The sequence below is a fragment of the Falco naumanni genome, chromosome 3 (genome assembly GCF_017639655.2).
Source record: "Falco naumanni isolate bFalNau1 chromosome 3, bFalNau1.pat, whole genome shotgun sequence".
In the NCBI taxonomy this organism is placed as follows: domain Eukaryota; kingdom Metazoa; phylum Chordata; class Aves; order Falconiformes; family Falconidae; genus Falco; species Falco naumanni.
The window spans coordinates 3,681,657-3,700,271 of NC_054056.1; the positions used below are offsets into that span (position 1 = coordinate 3,681,657).

At 40.4% G+C, this 18,615-nt stretch overlaps 1 protein-coding gene across 3 annotated transcripts; it reads left to right on the top strand.

Moving 5' to 3' along the window:
- Positions 1-488: 488 nt before the first annotated feature.
- On the top strand, positions 489-17,863 carry CLSPN (claspin). Of its 3 annotated transcripts, none has more exons than XM_040587494.1 (25): positions 489-587; positions 2,138-2,267; positions 2,838-3,286; positions 3,999-4,163; positions 4,514-4,603; positions 4,845-4,917; positions 5,423-5,531; positions 6,196-6,752; positions 7,783-7,974; positions 8,804-8,985; positions 9,535-9,737; positions 10,057-10,121; positions 10,517-10,722; positions 11,185-11,339; positions 11,436-11,662; positions 11,900-12,014; positions 12,717-12,795; positions 13,139-13,233; positions 13,862-14,026; positions 14,121-14,242; positions 14,472-14,599; positions 15,094-15,190; positions 15,844-15,926; positions 16,113-16,274; positions 16,484-17,863. In XM_040587494.1, exons 1-25 carry the CDS (start codon positions 567-569, stop codon positions 16,595-16,597), a joined length of 3,984 nt encoding a protein of 1,327 aa, XP_040443428.1. In that variant the 5' UTR covers positions 489-566; the 3' UTR covers positions 16,598-17,863. The 3 variants fall into 3 exon arrangements, with proteins under 3 accessions (XP_040443428.1, XP_040443429.1, XP_040443430.1); XM_040587495.1 differs by having other exon boundaries at positions 11,903-12,014; XM_040587496.1 differs by lacking the exons at positions 2,138-2,267; positions 2,838-3,286.
- Positions 17,864-18,615: the final 752 nt, after the last annotated feature.

Sequence of the window (18,615 nt, forward strand, 5' to 3'; positions counted from 1 at the left end):
CTCTACTCACTCTCCTGTACTCACCGCTCCAGATGGCTAGGGGAAGGCTTTTGCCTGCAAGATGCCCAGGAGCAGGTCTGTGACCTCCACAGCTAAACCAGCACCCACTGCTGGCTCACGCCAGACTACCCCCGTAGCTGTGGCCCAGCCCGAGCTACGAGGGGCCCGCAGACCCCCCAGAGCCGCACCGGGAGGGCTGTGCACGCCTGCTTACACCCCCCGGGCCCAGGCCTAGGGCCCCAGGCCACCCCCAGCCGGCCCCACGGGGCCGTACCCGCCGCCACCTTACCCTAACTGGGAGTGGGAAACGGTTTTGCCGCGGGGCGACCTTATAAGGCGTGCTGTGGCCTCGAGGCACGAGCAATGATTGGGCCAGGTGAAGAGGGCGGGACCACAATTGTACATTTCCCAATAAAGAGGCGAGGGGCGGGGCTCCTGGGGAAGCACTGGACATGTATTGGCTATCTGCTAGGCTGGGCGGGGCCAGAACAGCGCGCGAAGAATTGAAGCCGTGTCCTAGGCGGTTGGGCAGCCAAGTGTTCGGGTGGCGGCGGTGGTCTGGGGCTATGGCGGCGGCCCCCGCTGAGGTGAGTCCTGCCGCTTCGCCTTGCTCCGCGCAACCGGCTGGCTGTCGCCAGTGGGGGGGCAGCTTGTGGCTTGCCTGCGGCCTCGGGGCTGCTTTGGCTGTGGCGCGGCGGAGGGCTGGGAGGGGTCGCGAGGGAAGTGGCGGTGGCGGCGGCGGCGGCGCCTCTTTGGGCGGTACGGTGCCGCCACAGGGCTGGCTCCTCCCGCCACAGACTACGGTTCCCAGCATGCCGGGCGGCTCTCCCTTCCGCCTTGACGCTCGCGGTGTGTGCTGGGAAGACTGTGCTCGGCCTATCCCCATAGGCGCGGTGCATGCTGGGGGTGCGGGGACTGGCCGTGGGCGCGGTGCATGCCGGGAAGGCGGTGCGGGGCCCGGGCGGGCGCGGTGCATGCTGGACGGGATGCGCTTACTGGGGTCGTACCTCCGGGCCCAGCGTGGAGGGGATCCGCGTCCCGTCCCCGCCCGAGCCGATCGCCCACGGGCCGCGCCTGCAGCCCCGGGCAGGGCTGCGAGCGCCCCGGCCGCGTTGCTGGCCCGCCGCCCCTGCGGCGCGGCAGTGGCGCCAGGCCTGTGACGGCCCCGCGGGCCTCAGCTGGGAGGGGGATCCTGGGACGCGGGGGGGGGCCCTCCATCGCACACCGGCCTTGGGCACCCTCACGGGGGAGCCTTCCTAAAGAACCGCCGGAAGTGCCCTCTGGTCTCTATTTAATTAATTTAGGTGAAATGCAGCTGTAGGAGAATAAAGTTTTCATTCTGATGGTTTTGAATAATATAATGGAGATCTGCCAGTGTGTGGATTTTTTTTTTTCGGTGTGCAAGCACACCTTCTAGTAAAAGTTGATGTAATCTCCCTTCATCTAAATGCCAATAAACTGTCAAAATGTAAGGATATGTGTATGTTACTATTGATACTGAAAAATCAGAGACAAAACAACCTTAATACCTGGTTTCAAGCATTAAAAGGCAGAAATTCTTTATTTCCGGCACTGGATGCACAGGGGATAAGTGCCACCCAACATGCATCCTGACTTTATTCACTCTTTTATCTTTATACGGCTGATCTATACATATTAATGACATTTCTGAGAAACTATTAACATATTCATTACAGTTCATCAACTACTTATACCTACATTCTTACTATGCATGTGTGGCCTGATGGGTCGGGGGTCCTCTGGTGGTTGTTTGGGACATCTTCATCCTCTTCTTCATAATCTTCCTCTTCTTTTTCTCATCCTTTCATAACCTTCTGGCCATGTTTCAGCACTCTTGGCTCATGTCTTGGTTTTGGACCAGTTCTTATCTACTTGGTAGCTAAACTATACAATGCAGCGTTCTGCTAGTAGCTAAACTACATTATACAGCACTTTACAGCTGGGCCACGTCTTGGGATACACAGTGGCAACATTTACAGTTAAGCACACTGTTAAAATTCCTCCGGTATCACTGTGTGTAAGGGGTTAGCCCCATTTTTGGAACAAAGTTAGACACCAAGAGTCATTACTACATAAACAACACTTACAATAAGGAAAATTTCATTTTGCTTTGTAGTTTTCATTAGAAGATTTGAATTCAGACTTACAGAAAACCCTTGATAGTGACTCTGACAGCGGACAGGGCAGCTGTGAAACAGCCTCTCCAGGTCACTTCAGCAAGGAGATAGCGTCTCTTGATGACAGAGGTCTGTAATATTTCTGTGAATTGTGCCTGGTGGTGGTTGCCTTCAACGGTGCATTTTTCGGTTTATAAATATCTTTTTAGGAAGTTATCATTGCTTGGCTTGTAGGAATCCAAACTGCCTTATTTTTGTTGCTCAGAATGTGGGTAGATGTCTTTAAATCTCTGAAAAGCAATTTTTGAGTTGTGGAAAGAGAAATAGTAAATGGGATGTGAGTGTCTTAATTGATTATTTCCTTCCTTTTTATGATTTGCTTAATCTATGCACGTGTTTAGTTACTATGGGTTTTACTGCTATTTCAAGGCAAGTCACAATCTTATCAGTGAAGGTTTTTCAGTTTTGCCTTTTTTTTTTTTAAAGGTTAAAAATCTGTAACATCGTTTTGGGTCAGTTATATACTGCACCACAGGGAGAAGTGGATTTTGAAAACTTGAGTTCAAACTAATTTGCTATAGCTGTTGACACCTGTGAGATTTAAGATACATAACTTCATGTTTAACTGATTTTTTGTTAATTGACTTGTGGAGGTTTCCTCTCCATAGCATGCATCATTTCTTCTCTTTCTTCTGTCAGATTCAGAGGAAGAGGTTTTAGTGCGTAAAAAAGCAAAAAACAGGAAGGTGCTTCAGGACAGTGAGAGTGAAGATGGAGAGGAAGGTGGCTTTTCTGTGTGGAACGATACTCTGGGTGAAGAAAAGGAAAATGGAGAGGAAAAAGAGAGTATTACTGCCAAGAGGAACAAGAAATCTCATCAGATTCACCAAGGCCTGCAAGACAGTGATGACAGTGACACTGGTGACAAATTGCAGACTGAAAACCTTGAAATAAGCAGAAAGTCTGGCTTGCTTGAGGAGGAATTGGAAGAGGAGAGACCCCTAAAATCTGGGAAAAAGTTCAGAAAACGTAAACATGGTTTTGAAGAAGAGACAGCAAAAAAAGCTGTAGGAGAATCAAGAAGAAAGGAGAAGAGAAGAACAGAGTCCATTAAACAACTGAAGAAAGAAAAGAAGCCTAGAACAGAGGTATACATTTTGGCAGAAAATCTCATCTGTTTTCTCAACTAAGCCAATTTTGTTGCTGCGTTTGGTTGTTATGTTTCAGTGCTTCAGCATTGCTAGTGTCCACATTCCTACAGCAGGCATGGTATCCACAGGAATCCACGAAACACCATATAAGTCTCTTGGTTTCATCTGCAAAGAAAGCAAAAACCCTAACGCTTGCTGATTTAATGTCAGTGCTTGTTAGCCAGGCAGAAATTCTGTGCGTTCTTTGGGTTTGTTGGGGGTTTGTTACCTGCAGAAACTGCTTTGATGGTTATTTCAGCTTTTCTCTACGTTGCTGTGCTAGTTTCTGGAAGAAGCCTTGGTCTACTTTCACATTGGAATTCTGGTCTAAATAAAAGGCTGCTTGGGAGATTTCGTATTGTTGCTATTTATAAAGTGTGTATTTTAAGTGTTAATTTATTCTCTCTGAGCCATTTTGGTCTTCAGTAATTATTGAAATTCCCTGCTAATTGTAGACGTAGGGAGCACTGCTCCATGAATTACCTTGTCAGCTTTGCAGTGCTATAAAGTGAATGTGACTGGCTTACAGGACACACAGGGTGCTAGATTAAAGATGGCATGTACTTTTTCTAACTTCTTTCACCAAGACCTTTTGACAGTAAACTTAAATTAATGTCAACGAACTGAAGGGGACCTGCTGAAATGAATTACATAAATACTTTATTCACAGGTAGTTGGTGGTGAGAGGTATCCTTTTAATGACAGTGGGTGTCTTCTTGATGACAAAGAACTTTTTGATAATGGCTTAGAAGAGGAAAAGGATTACCCTCCAGAGGATGAAGAGTCGATAGAATCAATACGAGCAGCAGTGAAAAACAAACTAAAAAAATACAAGGTAACATTTGATAGTGATACAAGATTATTGGTCGTTAGTGGGACGTGTTGTACCTGAACATGTATTAAAACTTCTTAACAATGGTGAACTTCTGCTGTGAGAGGAGAGACTAGTCCTCTGCTTTTGTTCTTAAAGATGGAGGGACACTGTCCTGGCAAGTTACAAAGCTGTAGTAGGAGCTTCAGAAATCTACCATAAGTATTATGTGGGATTTTTGTTGGTTTATGGGAATACTTTTTGGGTTTGCTGACCAGTGACGATTCTGTACTATTATTTTTTACTTTAACTTGTTTGCCCTTGGTAGTGCCCGTGTTTCTAGCCAAATAAATGAATCTCTTTATGCACTGTAGAACAAAGAACGATTTTCTGAGGGTGAAGGCTACAAGCATGTATCTGACGATGACAGCGAGGAGCCTGTATTAAAAGAACCAAAAAGGAAGGTGAAAGATTCATCTTTTTAAAGCTCTTAATTGTTTGTTGTAGTGTCTTAAATGCTTTTTGTATGCATGCTGTCCAATGTTTTTTGCTGCTTTCTTGTTTTTAATCTTTCCATTTTTTTAACTGGCTGCTTTATTCTGAGTTTTTTCTGTTTGAAATAGAAAAATAAGCTGTTTAGAAAGCACAGACATAGCCCTATATTTTGTTTCCTGACTTGAGAAGACTTTCTTTTCTTTCCTTAAGGAGCGGAAAGCAGCAAGGTTAAGTAAAGAAGCCATTAAACAACTACACAGTGAGACCCAACGACTTGTAAGAGGTAAATTCTTTGTATGTGGAGGGGTATAAACTATTAAGAAATTCAGGAGAGAAATGTAAAGAATTTACCTGAAAGGTTAGAACCTTCTTTCACCTAGCGTGACTTATTCAAGGACCTGTTAAAAGATACCTTTGTAACTAATGGGGAAAAAAAATTGTGCAAACACTTGCACCTGTAAACTTGTTGTGTAAAGTTAGTGCAACGTTTGAAGAGTTTGATAGGCATGTAATAAAATTGAAACCATTCCTGCCATTCTGATATATTAACATCACAGTTCATTTCCTAATTAATCCATAGACATATTGTAAATTTGGCCTCCAAGACTGTTGCTGTTGGAGCTCTTTCCCAGACAGCAGTGTTTGCTGTATTTGAGTTTGAATTGTGCTGTTTGTGCCCAGTCAGATGTCTTTGCTGCAAAATACTTGTGTCAAGCTCTGAATTTCAGAGATGTCAAATAAATGCCTCTGGTGACGTTTCAAATTTTTTCACCTCCTTTCTCTGGTAGAATCATCTGTGTCTCTCCCGTATCACATGCCTGAGACCAAAAGCGTTCATGACTTCTTCAAGCGTAGACCTCGACCAGTATGTCAAGGAAATGCCATGGCATTACTGAAGTAAGTACTTCAACTTTGTCATATTTTTTCATATATTTTGATGAAAATCCCAGCTTTGCTTTTGAGGATAACCAGACTTTTGCATGCTATAGGGGTTGTATGACCCATGCACCTGTTCTGTGTACAGTTACAGCTTTTTTCTGGTGTGATTGTGGCTGTTGCTTTGACTGGAAAGTTTTATTAAGAAACTTCCTTAGGCTCCTTTAATTCTGTGAACACCTGGAAACCAGGAATATGTCACTGTTAACATAAGGCAGTGCTGCATGTCTGACACAGTTGTGCTATTGAAGCAATCAGGGTCTAGTAGTAACTCCAGGTGAAGTAACATGCTCATGCAAAGTTACTTTAATGTGGTTTACATTGGACCCCAACATTTTACTTGGTATATTAATTATTTCGAGTAATGTGTAGTAAAATACTTCAGCTACCGTGGTCACAAAATCTCTCAGAATTTTATACTGTGATAATATAACCAACTGGTACAAACCGCTTACTATTCTACAATTCCTTATTTCCTCCAAATGAAGTTTTTCAGACTCCTGTCCTTTGTCTCTCCCTACACATTAATGACAATAATTAGAAAGTGATTTCTTTCTCTTTGAGTTTGTTCTCAGCCTCTTCTCCCCTTTCACAATAGCCATGCGTGATACATTTCTTTCGTTAGGTCCGCTAAATACCAGCTATCCCTAAATGAAGAATCTGCAGGCACTAAGAACTTGAGCACGGATTGCAAAGATGGGGGAATAGCAGGCAATCAATCAACAGCTAATGAACCAGGAACAAGCCTTAGCAGAGATGTTGATGCTACTGTGAGCCAGCCTCTTGCTGATGTAGGGAAGAACTTAACAGAAGACTGTGCTGAAGAGCCCAGACAGGACAGTGATGATTCTCATACCGTTAGGACTGAAAGGACTGATAATAATACAGAAGAACAACAGTGCTCTAACTTCCTAAGTGCTGATTGTAGTGAACGAAAAGAGAAAGAAATTCCTCCAGCAGTTGAAGGAGATGCCCTTGAACAAAGAGACAAAACAGCACCAGACTTAGGAAGTGAAAAAAGTAATCAACAAGTGGGGCCTGGGTTGGTGGCACAACCTGAAAAAGCGAGGAGGTCCAAGTTGGATAAACTTCGTGAACTGGGAATAGACCTGTCCATCAAGCCAAGAATCTGCTCTGGCAATGAATCCTTCATAAACCTTGAGGAACCTGATTCCAATAAAGGTATTGCTTTTATTGTTGTAATCCTGTCATACCTGTGCAAGTAAGCAGAGTTGATCTGACTTTAACTGGAAAATCTCTGAGAAGTGTTTAGGTGACAGAACAGTCAGGTGTGTTCACTCACTGGTACAGATTCTTTGCTTAATGTTGGTATCCCTTTTCTTTCAGCCAGTGTTTAAAAAGGAAGCTCCGAGTCCTTGATATCTGAAAGCTTGAAGGAGTGCTCAGTAATAACTATTTAATGATGAATGATTTATTTCCATTTTGCTGTAGTGGATTATGTTGGTACTTAAAGCACATGGGAGCACTTTTTCAAATTGATTCAAAAATGAGACATGCAGTAATTATCTGGAAACAAAACTGGCCTGCATTCCAGAGTGTTTACTACAGATTTTGTTAAAAGGCAAGGCTGGATAGCAAGGAAAAATTTACTTTTGTAGCAAGAACGTTTTGAATGTCTTTTAGGTACTGGAATGTGAACATCTATTCGTCAGTATTAAATAATTGACCATGTTTCAGGGAAAGATTGCAAATGACTAGGCGATTTTATAATTCCATTAAATCTATGATGGATTAGAAGGTGTTAAGAGAGTGTCTGGATTGGATGCTACTTCTGTGCCTGGAGGAAACTGACCCCTGCCAAGAAACAGTGTTTTTTGTCAGCCATCAGTCCGGCTTTAGATATATGTGTTAACAGAAACTTAGACTTGCCTGGTGGCTGGAAGGCTAGACTGGAAGTGGATTGAAGTCTTGTGGATAAATCATAGTCAATAGTGAGGTAATTTAATAATAGCTAATATCCATTAAGTACAAGTTACAGCAAAAATATTCTGTAGTATTTTATTGTTTTATTAGTCACATAGAATGGTTTTGCAAATGTTTTAATATTGGACATTTAGAGTTTTTAACTGACTTCCTTTGGAAAAAAAATTCTGAAGACCTACTCTTGGTACAGCTTCAACACTCAATGCTTTTAAATGCTATCAAATGAATTTCATTTGCATTTTGAAATTTAATTAATATGTGTTTTAAGAATTAGAAGCCTTGAAAGCACGTTTCTTGAAGCACACTCTTCAAACGTCAAAATCCAAAGTTGAACAGACCATAAGCATAAACATTATTTGTAAGGAGACTACATCTGAAGGGAAAGAGGAATTGAAAGCAGATGTGGTACCAGCAGTGCTAGCTGCAGAGAGCCTGGATGAAACGGTCCACACAAAGCCAGGTTGGTTTGGGAGAAGTGATGATGATTGAATTGGAAAATGCTGTGCCTTTTTTTTTTTTTTTTTTTTTTTCTCTCTCATTTCCCCTTTCCCAGTACTGCCCTATGAAATACAGATGAAGGGATCTTCGTCTGTGAAATCAGTAGACCTCTGAAATAGCACTGGCCAGTGCAGAACAGCCTCAGTCAGATCTTTGTGACTGGTTCTCTGGATTTCTCCCCGTCTGTACCAGAACATTTTAGAAACATCCGCAATGTTGTTTCCCATCAGCCCTCTGAATGTAACTTCCTAGACTCCTTGTGAGCTACTACCATTTGTTAGATCTCGCTCATGCTTACTTATTTCTATACTGCAGCTTCTAATAGAACTGTATGTATTTGCAAGCAAAAATACGTGTGGAAAGTGACTATCCTGTAGTATCTATTGAAGAAAATAGATTATTTGGTGAGTTCTATGGGCATGCATTATTTTTAGCCGCTCTTCATTAATTCATGGGCTATATAGCACATCTGCCCATGGCAATTGGATGCTCTTGTTCCCGAAAGACACAGTGGGGAGACAGACCTGATTCTCATTCAGAGCATTGCACTGGTAGCATTTATGGATAATGAGGAATCTTGATAATTCATGAGGTCATGTTGTCTCTCTAAATTGAGCTCATTGAAACTAACTGCTCTAGCTCTTACAGATCAATTCATAAAAGCATTTTAAACCCAAGTAATTTTTAAATTCCCTTTTTATGTGTGTAGTTACATTAGATTGGATGCTTGAAGGCGGTGAAGTTGAAGTTTCACTGCATCTAATACATCTAATGTATTCGTTTCTGTCCAGGTGAAAAGCTGCAAGTGCTGAAGGCTAAACTCCAGGAGGCCATGAAACTGCGCAGGACTGAGGAACGCCAGAAGCGGCAAGCATTGTTTAAACTGGATAACGAGGACATGTTAGAGGAAGAAGAGGAGGAGGAGGAAGAGATGACAGATGAGTCTGAGGAAGAGGAAGAAGGCAATCATGAGGTCTGTATGCAGCATTTTTACATAACCTAGTCAGCTTCTCATTTCTGCTACCTCTCCCCAATGAAATGAGATGTTAGTACACTATTAATATGAGGGAAACTGCCAAAAATTCTTCCTAGAAGCTAAAAAGTTGCTATGGTGAGCGTGTTCAGCATTTGGATTGTCTAAAACTGCCATAAAAATATTAGTATTTTCCTTATTTGTCTAAGCAGTGTTAAAACCAAATATAAGTGTATAAAAGATTCTGGTGCTACTTTCTTTTTTTATAAATCCTGGCTCGTTGCTAGCAGGGGAAAAACCGAGGTCACCTGCTCAATTTGGGGTAGGGTTTGCCATGGCCTTTCCTTTTTTAAAAAGGATCAGAATATCTTGGCTGTTTCAAGTGCCTCTCAAGCGTCTGAGAGTGGAATAGGTGCATTTAAGAACTGTGAATGTCGCTCAGCTTCATCCTATATATGCTAAAACATTTTCTTGAAAAGTATGCGAGTCACTTGACAGATCAAAACAATAATCACCGTATCTGTGCTATGTTTGGGGCTGTTTTTTTAGAATGTGGAATTTCTGCTTCATGAAGCAGAGGAAGATAATGAAGATATAGAAGAGAAACATGTTGAAGATGGTGATAAAGAAACTGACAAAGAATCGATCGATGGAGAAAAGCTAGAGAAATCTGTGCACTGTGATTCTGTCCCCAAACCACCTTCAACAGAGTCCACATTGATGCTCTTTAAGGACAGCTCCTCAAAAATGGGGTAAATAAGCCAAAATAAGCCAAGCTTTAAAAATGGTGCCTGCAATTTTAAATTTGATGAGTACACATAGATGTTTTGATTTAAAGTAGTTCTATAAAGTATATTTTCTGTCTTGTTTCAGTAGTTATATGTGCATTCATAAATGCTTTCTTTAAAAAAAACTTAATGACTGTTTAGTGGAATAATCTGTTTCTTAATCAAAGTGTATTAAATGTATTTTTGTGTGCTACCTTGTTTTTTGCAATTAGGTTAGGTTTGACAGACAATAGCAATTCATCTTGTATATATTGGTAAATAAATTTTATTTAATGAATTGCAGATATTCTCTTCCTGATGAGAAACTTGAAATGGAAGAATCTGCAGACAAAGGACCTACCAAGTTAGGTAAAGTAGAATTATTATAGCTTAGCATTTTTGTCACGTGGCCTATGTAGAAGTTTCGATTTGAGACTGGTATTCAATATTTTTCTTATTTCATCACCTGTATACAGTATGATTATAAAAGTTTATAAGACTGATAAAAAAATGAGAGAGCTTGAAAAAGCTAGAGAAAAATAAAGTTCAAAATGATACTGCAAAAAAATACAGAAATGGTCAGAAATCAATAAGATGAAATTCAGTAAAATAGTGTAATGTGCATCCTCTATGAAGAAAGAAATCCAACATGAGCACAAAAAAATGAATTTTTAGCAAGGTGTCAGTGTTGCAAAACAGGATCTTGAGGTTCTACTGATCACTTAACTTCTTTTAAGTGCTCTATTGAATTTTATTTTTTTCAGAGGATGATGACTCGTTTTCTCTACCAACGCTAGCAAAAGAGAACAGCCATAACAGCAGCTTTGAGTTTATTGGCTCCATGATTCCATCGTATCAGCCCTGTAACAAACAGACATCACGTGGTGGGAACTTCTTACCTGCAGCAGGAGGTTTCAGGTCACCTTCTCCGGGCTTTTTCAAAACAAGCTTTATCAGCTCTGCTTCTAAGGTAAGGTTCTCAGTCCTATTCCCAGTGAGTAGTGAATAAATGTATTTTATCCTGACTGTCAGATCTGTTTAAAAAAAAAATAATACCAGAAGGCGGCATCTAGGCAAATGCTTTTATGCAAATAAGATTTCAGGAAAGCAAACTGTCCAGGGAGTTTAAAATGTCTCCACATTGGAATGGTTAAAAACGACACTCTAAAAACTTCCATTCTAAAACATCAAATAAAGGATGCCATAATCTGGTTTTTATATGTAAAATATGTACATTGCAAATATTTTTAAGCATACTTACGTGGGTCATACAACAGCTGATGTGAATGACCTCCTACGATTTATCAGAACAGTGTGGACATACTTGACTCCTGCACGATGCTAATCCTTTAACTGGTTTATCCCATTCTTGCTTTTGAATTCTAGGCTTGCAAAACAAGTAACTTGAATATTTTTGTATGCCTTTGACTAGAGCTCAGGAAAGATGTCTGAGCCTTCTCTTCCCATAGAAGATTCCCAGGACCTGTATAATGCCTCTCCTGAGCCTAAGAGTTTATTTCCAGGCACTGGAGAGTTTCAGTTTTCTCTGGAAGATGACACTCAGAGCCAGCTGCTTGATGCAGATGGGTAAGTACTAGATGTAAAGGATGGCATTTTGTGCCCTTTAGCAGAAATAGGACCTACAGACCGGCAAGATTTTTCTAATTGCAGTCTGTCTTTTAGGTTCTTGAATGTTGGACCACATAGGAGTAAATACCAGTCCTCAAAGCATCAGCTGACTCTGGCTAGTATGGATGAGAATGCGATGGATGCCAATATGGATGAATTACTGGACTTGTGTTCGGGACAGTTTAGCAGTCAATCTGAACACGTGCCAAATACCAGCAGCAACAAAAAGCAGAACATGGAAGAATTGCTCAATCTTTGTTCAGGAAAATTTGTGTCTCAGAGTATGTCCTGAATTCAGTTTTCGGCTTTGTGGGTTACTGGATTTATAAGTTTTATGCTGAGGTACCCGTTTTTCTGGGTAGTTCTGGGCACTGATGCAGAATGTGGAACTTCCAAGACTTCTGAGCACTCTAACAATTTCTTGCTTTGTTGGGAGTGTGCTAACTAGGATGCTTTCTGGCATTTTAAGAGTAGAAATGTATCTGTCTAATAAGTTGCCGTCTTATTACTTTTCGTAGCAGCTTCTCCAACATGGGCATCTTCAGTATCTTCCAAGGCAGAAAAAGACAGTGACATAGAAGATCCAATGGCAGAAGCTCTAGCGCTTTGTTCAGGCTCCTTTCCCACAGACAGGTTAGCATTGTTCTTCCTAAAACTTACAAAAGCATACAGTGGTAGTTGTCTCATTTCACTCTTGATGTGTTTTCTTGTTCAAAATCAAAATGCTGTAAGCAAAAATGTGGCCTGGTTTTTTTTTTTGGGAGGTGAAGGGGAGGAATATTGCAAATTGCTCAGCAGTCATTCTCTAAATTGGCAGCATATACTGTTGCCCACAGCTACTGTAAAGAGAAATCCTTCTTTGTCGCTGATAGTGAAAGAAGTGTTGAGGAGCTTTCATCAAACTGAGAGAAGGTTGTTAGAATGTAGGACTTTGGGGTTCTCTTCTGGGCCGTTGCCAAGCTACGGGAACCGTAGCTCGATGTAAGTTGGGTACTTGTGTTTTTTCCACTGATTAAACTAGAAAGTTGTATGGGTGCCTGACAAAAGGATAATGAGGCTTCTCAAATGGGAATGTTAGGAAGATCCAAGAGGAATTTTAGAGGAAAATGAACTCAGACATTAGTACTTGTCCCACAGTTTCTGCAAGTGAAGACCTGAAGTCTTAAAAATCGGTGCTAATGGGGATTTTGGGCACGTAAAGCTAAATGCTGTTGGGAGACTGTAATTGTCTGAGACCAGCTGATGTGGTGGTTGAAACTTTGCCTTGAATTACTGTGAAGCCGTCATTGGAGGTGAAATGAAAACGTGTATTTCTTTCATTTACTTTTCCCCTAGGGAAGAGGAAGGTGAGGAGGAGCAAGAACTTGATGATTTTCAGCTTTTGACAGATGATGATGCCTTTGATAGTGAAGAGGTATGAACTGATGGAGCAAGGAAACTGCTACAACATTCTGACTAAGAATTCCATTTGTCTACATAGGGCTTTTTTTCTTTTTAATACAACTATAAGGCAAAGTGTCGCAACTTCCATAACAAACTACTGAAACGTTTTTAAAAGCAATGTTTGAATCATTCATCTCCTTAGTGTTATGATAACTTAATATTATGATATCTTATAATGCATCTTGGCATAGCAAAAGCTCTGGAAAATCTCTGGTGTTTTGGTCTGTGTTTATTGATTGAAGAACCGAAGAAGCTGTTACAAAGCAATCCACTTTCAGAAATTCCTTAATTTCTGAAAACTTTCTCTTTGACAGGATAAAAAAAGTGAAGATAGTGATGCTGAAGAAGCAGAAATAAGTGACGAAGAAGAAGAATTGCTGAGACATAGACAGGGCTTGAAGAAAAAGCTGTAAGTACATCTTTTTTGTATCTTAATTGCCAGTCAGAATATAAATAGCACTAGAATTTTAGTCTGCAATTATTCACCATACAGCATTAGTAGCTAATGTTTATTCGGTGTTGACGCTGGCTGGTTTTTTTTGCTTTGGTGATGGCATGTTGTGTGAGTCTAACTATGTTGCTGATGGGTTATAGAGGATTTCCAGTATAATTTTCATTATAGATGAATTTCTTTTCTTTTCATAGAAATGAAAAGGCCATGATGAAAGGAATGCAAATTTTATTTAACACCAAAATAAAGGGTGCAAGAGTATTGCTGTCATTCCTCATGTCTTAAGATATATATTTGTTCTAGTAAGTAAAATGTCTAGTTGGCAGTTATCATTGCCATCACATTTGGTAGGTAACTGGCAAGGAATCTGTTGGATGACAATAATTTTAGTTGATGTATGTTGACAGGCTGTGTATGTAAACGTGTGAGAACTAAAGTCTTACATCTTTAATTTTTGAAAAGACATATCCTAAATGAGAAATGATGATCGTGTTAATTTTATGTCAAAAGATAAACCTGGATTTCAGAAGATGTGTGTGATGATTATTGGTCTACCAAACCGAACTCTTTTAATGTTCTTTTGTAGAAAACTGCAGGATTTCATGGAAGATGAGGCAGAGCTGTCAGGGAGTGATGTGGGCAGTGAAGATGAATATGATGGTGAAGACCTGGATGAATATGAAGAAGAGATTATTGACGAGGAACTCCCTAATGAAGTGGAATTAGGAAATCAAGTACAGAAACTACACCTGTCAGTGACAGTATTAGGGTATATTTTTGCATGTGAAGTCATGGCTCTTGGATCTCGTCTGGACTAACCTGCTCCCTTTCTTCTGTGTTGATAGGAAGGCAATGCTTGACGATGACAAGCGCCAGTTACGCTTGTACCAGGAGAAATACCTCATTGATGGTGACCTGCATAGTGATGGCCCTGGCAGAATGAGGAGGTTCAGATGGAAAAACATAGGTGCCTTTCTGATCTGTAGTTAGTAAATAGGGATGAAAGGTTGGAAAGAGAGTGTGTGTGCATGAAATAGCACTCAGTACTCCTTCAGGATTAAAGTCTTTTCAGACATAAATTGGTTTAGGGTGTGTGTCTTTTTGGTTGGGTTTTTTTTGTGATTTTTTTTTTTTTACTAGCCTACATATTTTATGCCTCTCAAAATCGCAGCTAAATAATTTTTTTCTTTATCCAGATTATGCTTCACAGATTGACTTGTTTCAGAGAGATTCAGATAATGATGATGAAAATGAACAGCTTGATGAGACAGAAGTGAAGTGGAGGAAAGAGCGATTTGAACGAGAACAGTGGCTTCGTGAGCAGGTATTAGTTAGATTCAAGAAAGGTATCTTGCTCACTCTATACCATTGCTAGGTGTGAGATTGTTAGTTCCTCATCTGGAAAAAATACTGTTCATAAATGTATCTTTGTTTTTCGTCACGAATTCTGTTCTTTCTCTTCTACAAGTATTGTACAGAGAGAGAAGCTAATTCAGAAAGGGAGAGGCAAAACAACTATGTTCTGAAACAAGTCAGCTTCAAAGGTGGAATAAGTCTGTTGTGATGGGAGCATAACTACGAGTTTTAGAAGTTTCAGTATTAGGTCAGCTGTCAGCTGAATGTGATGCTACAGGTTTGCTGCTCATCAATAGAATGAGGATTATAAGTATCTAAAATTGCAATAAACTCTTACAGTTGAAAGTAAATAAAACTGAATATATTAACTTACATAATGAAAAGACTTGGTCTACTTAAAATACCGAATTAAGTGTTCGTTCTTAATACGAACTTTTTCAAAGTGTCTTCTCTGTGCTACAGAAGGAAAAAAATGAAGACGAGGAGGAAGAAATTGGTGAAGACAGCCAATTCATGAAACTAGCAAAAAAAGTAACTGCTAAATCTCTACAGAAGAAAGGTAAGCTTACTTTTTATTGAAGTGACAAACAAAGTTTAACTTCCAGTTGTCACTTGTGGTCTTCAGTGAAGCAGCCCATGGATCAGAAAACTCGTGTCTCATTTTCTTACACCAGTCTGAGCTCTTGTCTTCCAGAACTTGAAAAAGTTCTAAAAGTGTTGAAAATGTGCAACTGCAAGGTTGATGATAGTTGGTGCATTTTTTAATAAAGTAGTATATTACTTCTTGAAAACAATGTTGTAGAGTGGAAATAAATTCTTCTGCATCTTTGTTTAGTCTTTCATTCTTCCTTTGCTTGCCTTTAAGTCACAGAGAAGTGGACTGTAAGTGACATTCAGCATTTTCTCCAGATGTTTGTAACTTCAGGAAAAACTATGTAATGTAGCGAAAATAAATTTAAGTTTTCCTTGGTTGTGACAAAAACATGCCTTCAAGTGGGCAAAGCTGCTTCAAAACCAGATTTTTCCCTTCTGACTGATAGAACTAATTGCCAGTCATCTATCAGTTATATGGCTCATAGTATAATTTGGTGCAGGTTCCTCCCCCCCAGTATTTATTGTCTGTTGTCAATTCTAAGTTCTTCAGTTTGATATAAAATTATGTTATTTCAAGTGAAGTTTGGAAACTGACATTTTCCTCTTGGTCTCTGCTAGCAAGCCCAGCAGCAGCGGTACAAGACACGGTGCTACTGCCCAGGAACCCATTTGAAACATTCAGACCTGCCAGTGACATGCAGGTGGGTAATGGTTCTGAAAAATGGTATTTCCAAACTGCACCTGTAGAACACAGCAGATTCTGCCCATCTCTGGTTTGTGTGGCAGTGAGTAATGTTTTAGGAGGGAGTAGTTTTTCTGTTTAGAGTGACCTACTAGGCAGTGTTTTGTTCATGCAATGGTTTAACACGGATTTCTTTGTTTTTCAGATAAAAAATGGGTCTCTCTTGAACAGACCTAAAGCCGTCCTTCAGAAACTAGCAGCAATGTCAGATCTTAATCCAAACGCACCTCGAAATTCAAGGAATTTTGTCTTTCATACGCTTTCCCCAGACAAGAGTGAAGAGGCAAAGGAGAAATCAAAACTTCAGGTAAAGGTTTGTGTGGTATGTGCTGCCAGTTGTGCAGATTATTTGAATGTACAAGCGCTAAGCACTGGCAAGTAGTTAAGAGCGTTGCTGTTATAAATATTCTCTGTGATTTCCTAGTATGTGCTCTCACACCAAATACTTCCCTCATAATTCTGAATTTAAACTTTCTGGAGATTTTGTATATTCCAATGTATCTTTGTCCCCTGTAGGTGAAGAAAAGGGGTCCTACTGCAGTAATAACATCTCTGGCCAAACGGCCCAAGGTAGAGAACACCGAGGAAACGAGTCAAAGCCGAAGCATATTCCAGTACTTGGAGAGCTGAATATTTCTGCGTAGGGCCAGAGGTTGTATCTCGTCTCTTTGCCTGTTGTCTCCTTGCCAGTTGTGGTTTGTTCTGCAAATCTGCTAGCAATTGCCAGGAAGGTAAACAAATCGCTGGTACGTTCCTGTGCTGCCACTTAATTCACAAGTTCCAGTAATTTCCAGGGTATGGTCTTGTTTATTCCCCTTTGTTTTTTCTCAGTGCTCCATGGCAGATGAGAGCACAAAATCCATGCCTGGCTTGGAATGAAATGCTAACTTCGTCTTTCCCAAGCATTAAGGAAACTTAGGCTACTGTATACTGTTGTCACAGAATCTCATGTATTTCAGTGGTATCAGTGCCATCTGAAAATGCCATTTGTGTGACAGGTATGATGCAGAAATGCTGCAGTTAGCTTAAAGCACAGGTGAAGAAAGTGTTTCTGCAGTTTTGTGTAAGAAGAAAGCAGTGTTGACTATGGCAGGATGTATGTTGCTTACACTTGCAGTACAAAGGTAGCCATGACTACCTCCAATGTCTTATCTTCTCTAACGTTAAGCCTTTATTAGCTTGACATTTCAAGAAACTCTAATTTATGCTTGAAGCGTATACTTTTAAAACAGATCCCTGTCTTATGAGACAGTACGATAATGATTTCTTTCCAAGTTTTTATTGTTGTTTATATTCTTAGACATGTGTATGAATGTGTGTATGTGTGGAGGGGGAAGAATGGGATTAACAGAAGCAGGAGAGGAAAAGGAGGTGTGTTGGAGTGGTTTATTTGCCTTGTGAAGGGGGGAGTTAGCCCAAGTTGAGTTAGTTTGGCCCAACAGAAGATTCTTAAATCATTTGTTCTGTTGTTTTCATGCAAGTTACACTCATCCAAGGGAAATGGTCCATCTCGGAACAGCTAGTAACGCAGGGCTTCCCTAGAACGAGGAAATTAGATAATAAGCAACCATAATTCACAACTATTCTAAATAGTGTGAAAGCAGCTTGAGACAGGATATACAGCACTTCTGACATTTCTGATCACACGCTGAATGTGTTAGTAGAGACCAGATAATGGTACCACAGTGGCCTGCTCTGTAAGACTTAAACGTCTTTCAAGGAACTTGATGTCACGTAAGTTGCTGTCAGTGAAGGATCCTGAACTGTAAATTTTGTAACATCATAAGCGTAAGCCTGGTGTGCTACATGTAAAATATTTTACTGTATATTATGTTTATAAAGAACTATGGTTCTAATTGGAGTGCAACTTTACAATAAAACGTGGTTTTAATTTTGGAGGCACTTGGAATTAATTTGCAGGATTTCACTCAGTTGTGTGTATGTGGGGTTTTTCCAAAATGTTTACTTATCTTTTTTTTGGTTTTCTTTTTCCCCTCCCCTTATTGCTGCTTTTCTTCTGTAGCCACAGCGAAGCCCTTCACTAGGAACAGCTGCAATAATATTGGAATACAACAAAAGCAACCCCCCTGTGTTTACTGGAGTGTAAATTCTCAAGTCTTCCGCTTAGGTTTGCATAAAATTCTTGGCCCGAAGAATGTTTCTTTTTACTGCTTCAATAGTTTTGGTTTTGTTTGCTCCTAGACAAAACTTCCTTTATTGTTGTCTGGAGGCATGCCTATTTCAGTTCATTCTAGCAATTCTGATAACCAGTATACCTGGATTTGGGATGGGAGGTTCAGGGAAGAGAATGAAGGAGGAAAGGTCATTTATCAGATATTTCTTGATATCTGGATATCCAGTTAATTCTCTGTCGCAGCATTTGCACTGATTTGTAGGCTGTACTAATTCAGCACAGATTTACTAGGTGAAAATATTGGAAGCTGCAAAATCCAGCATCTTCTCTTAATTTTGCTAATAATGCCTGCCACTAGAGAGCAGCAAGAGAATGCTTTTCCTCTAGCAAAAAGGGGAAGGAAGAATGATTAAAGCTTAAACTGTACTCTTGACTCAAGGGGAAATTCTTAGAATTTTCCATCTTCTATGGCACTGTGAAAGATTAAATTTATGTAGACTTGTAATTGCTGCAC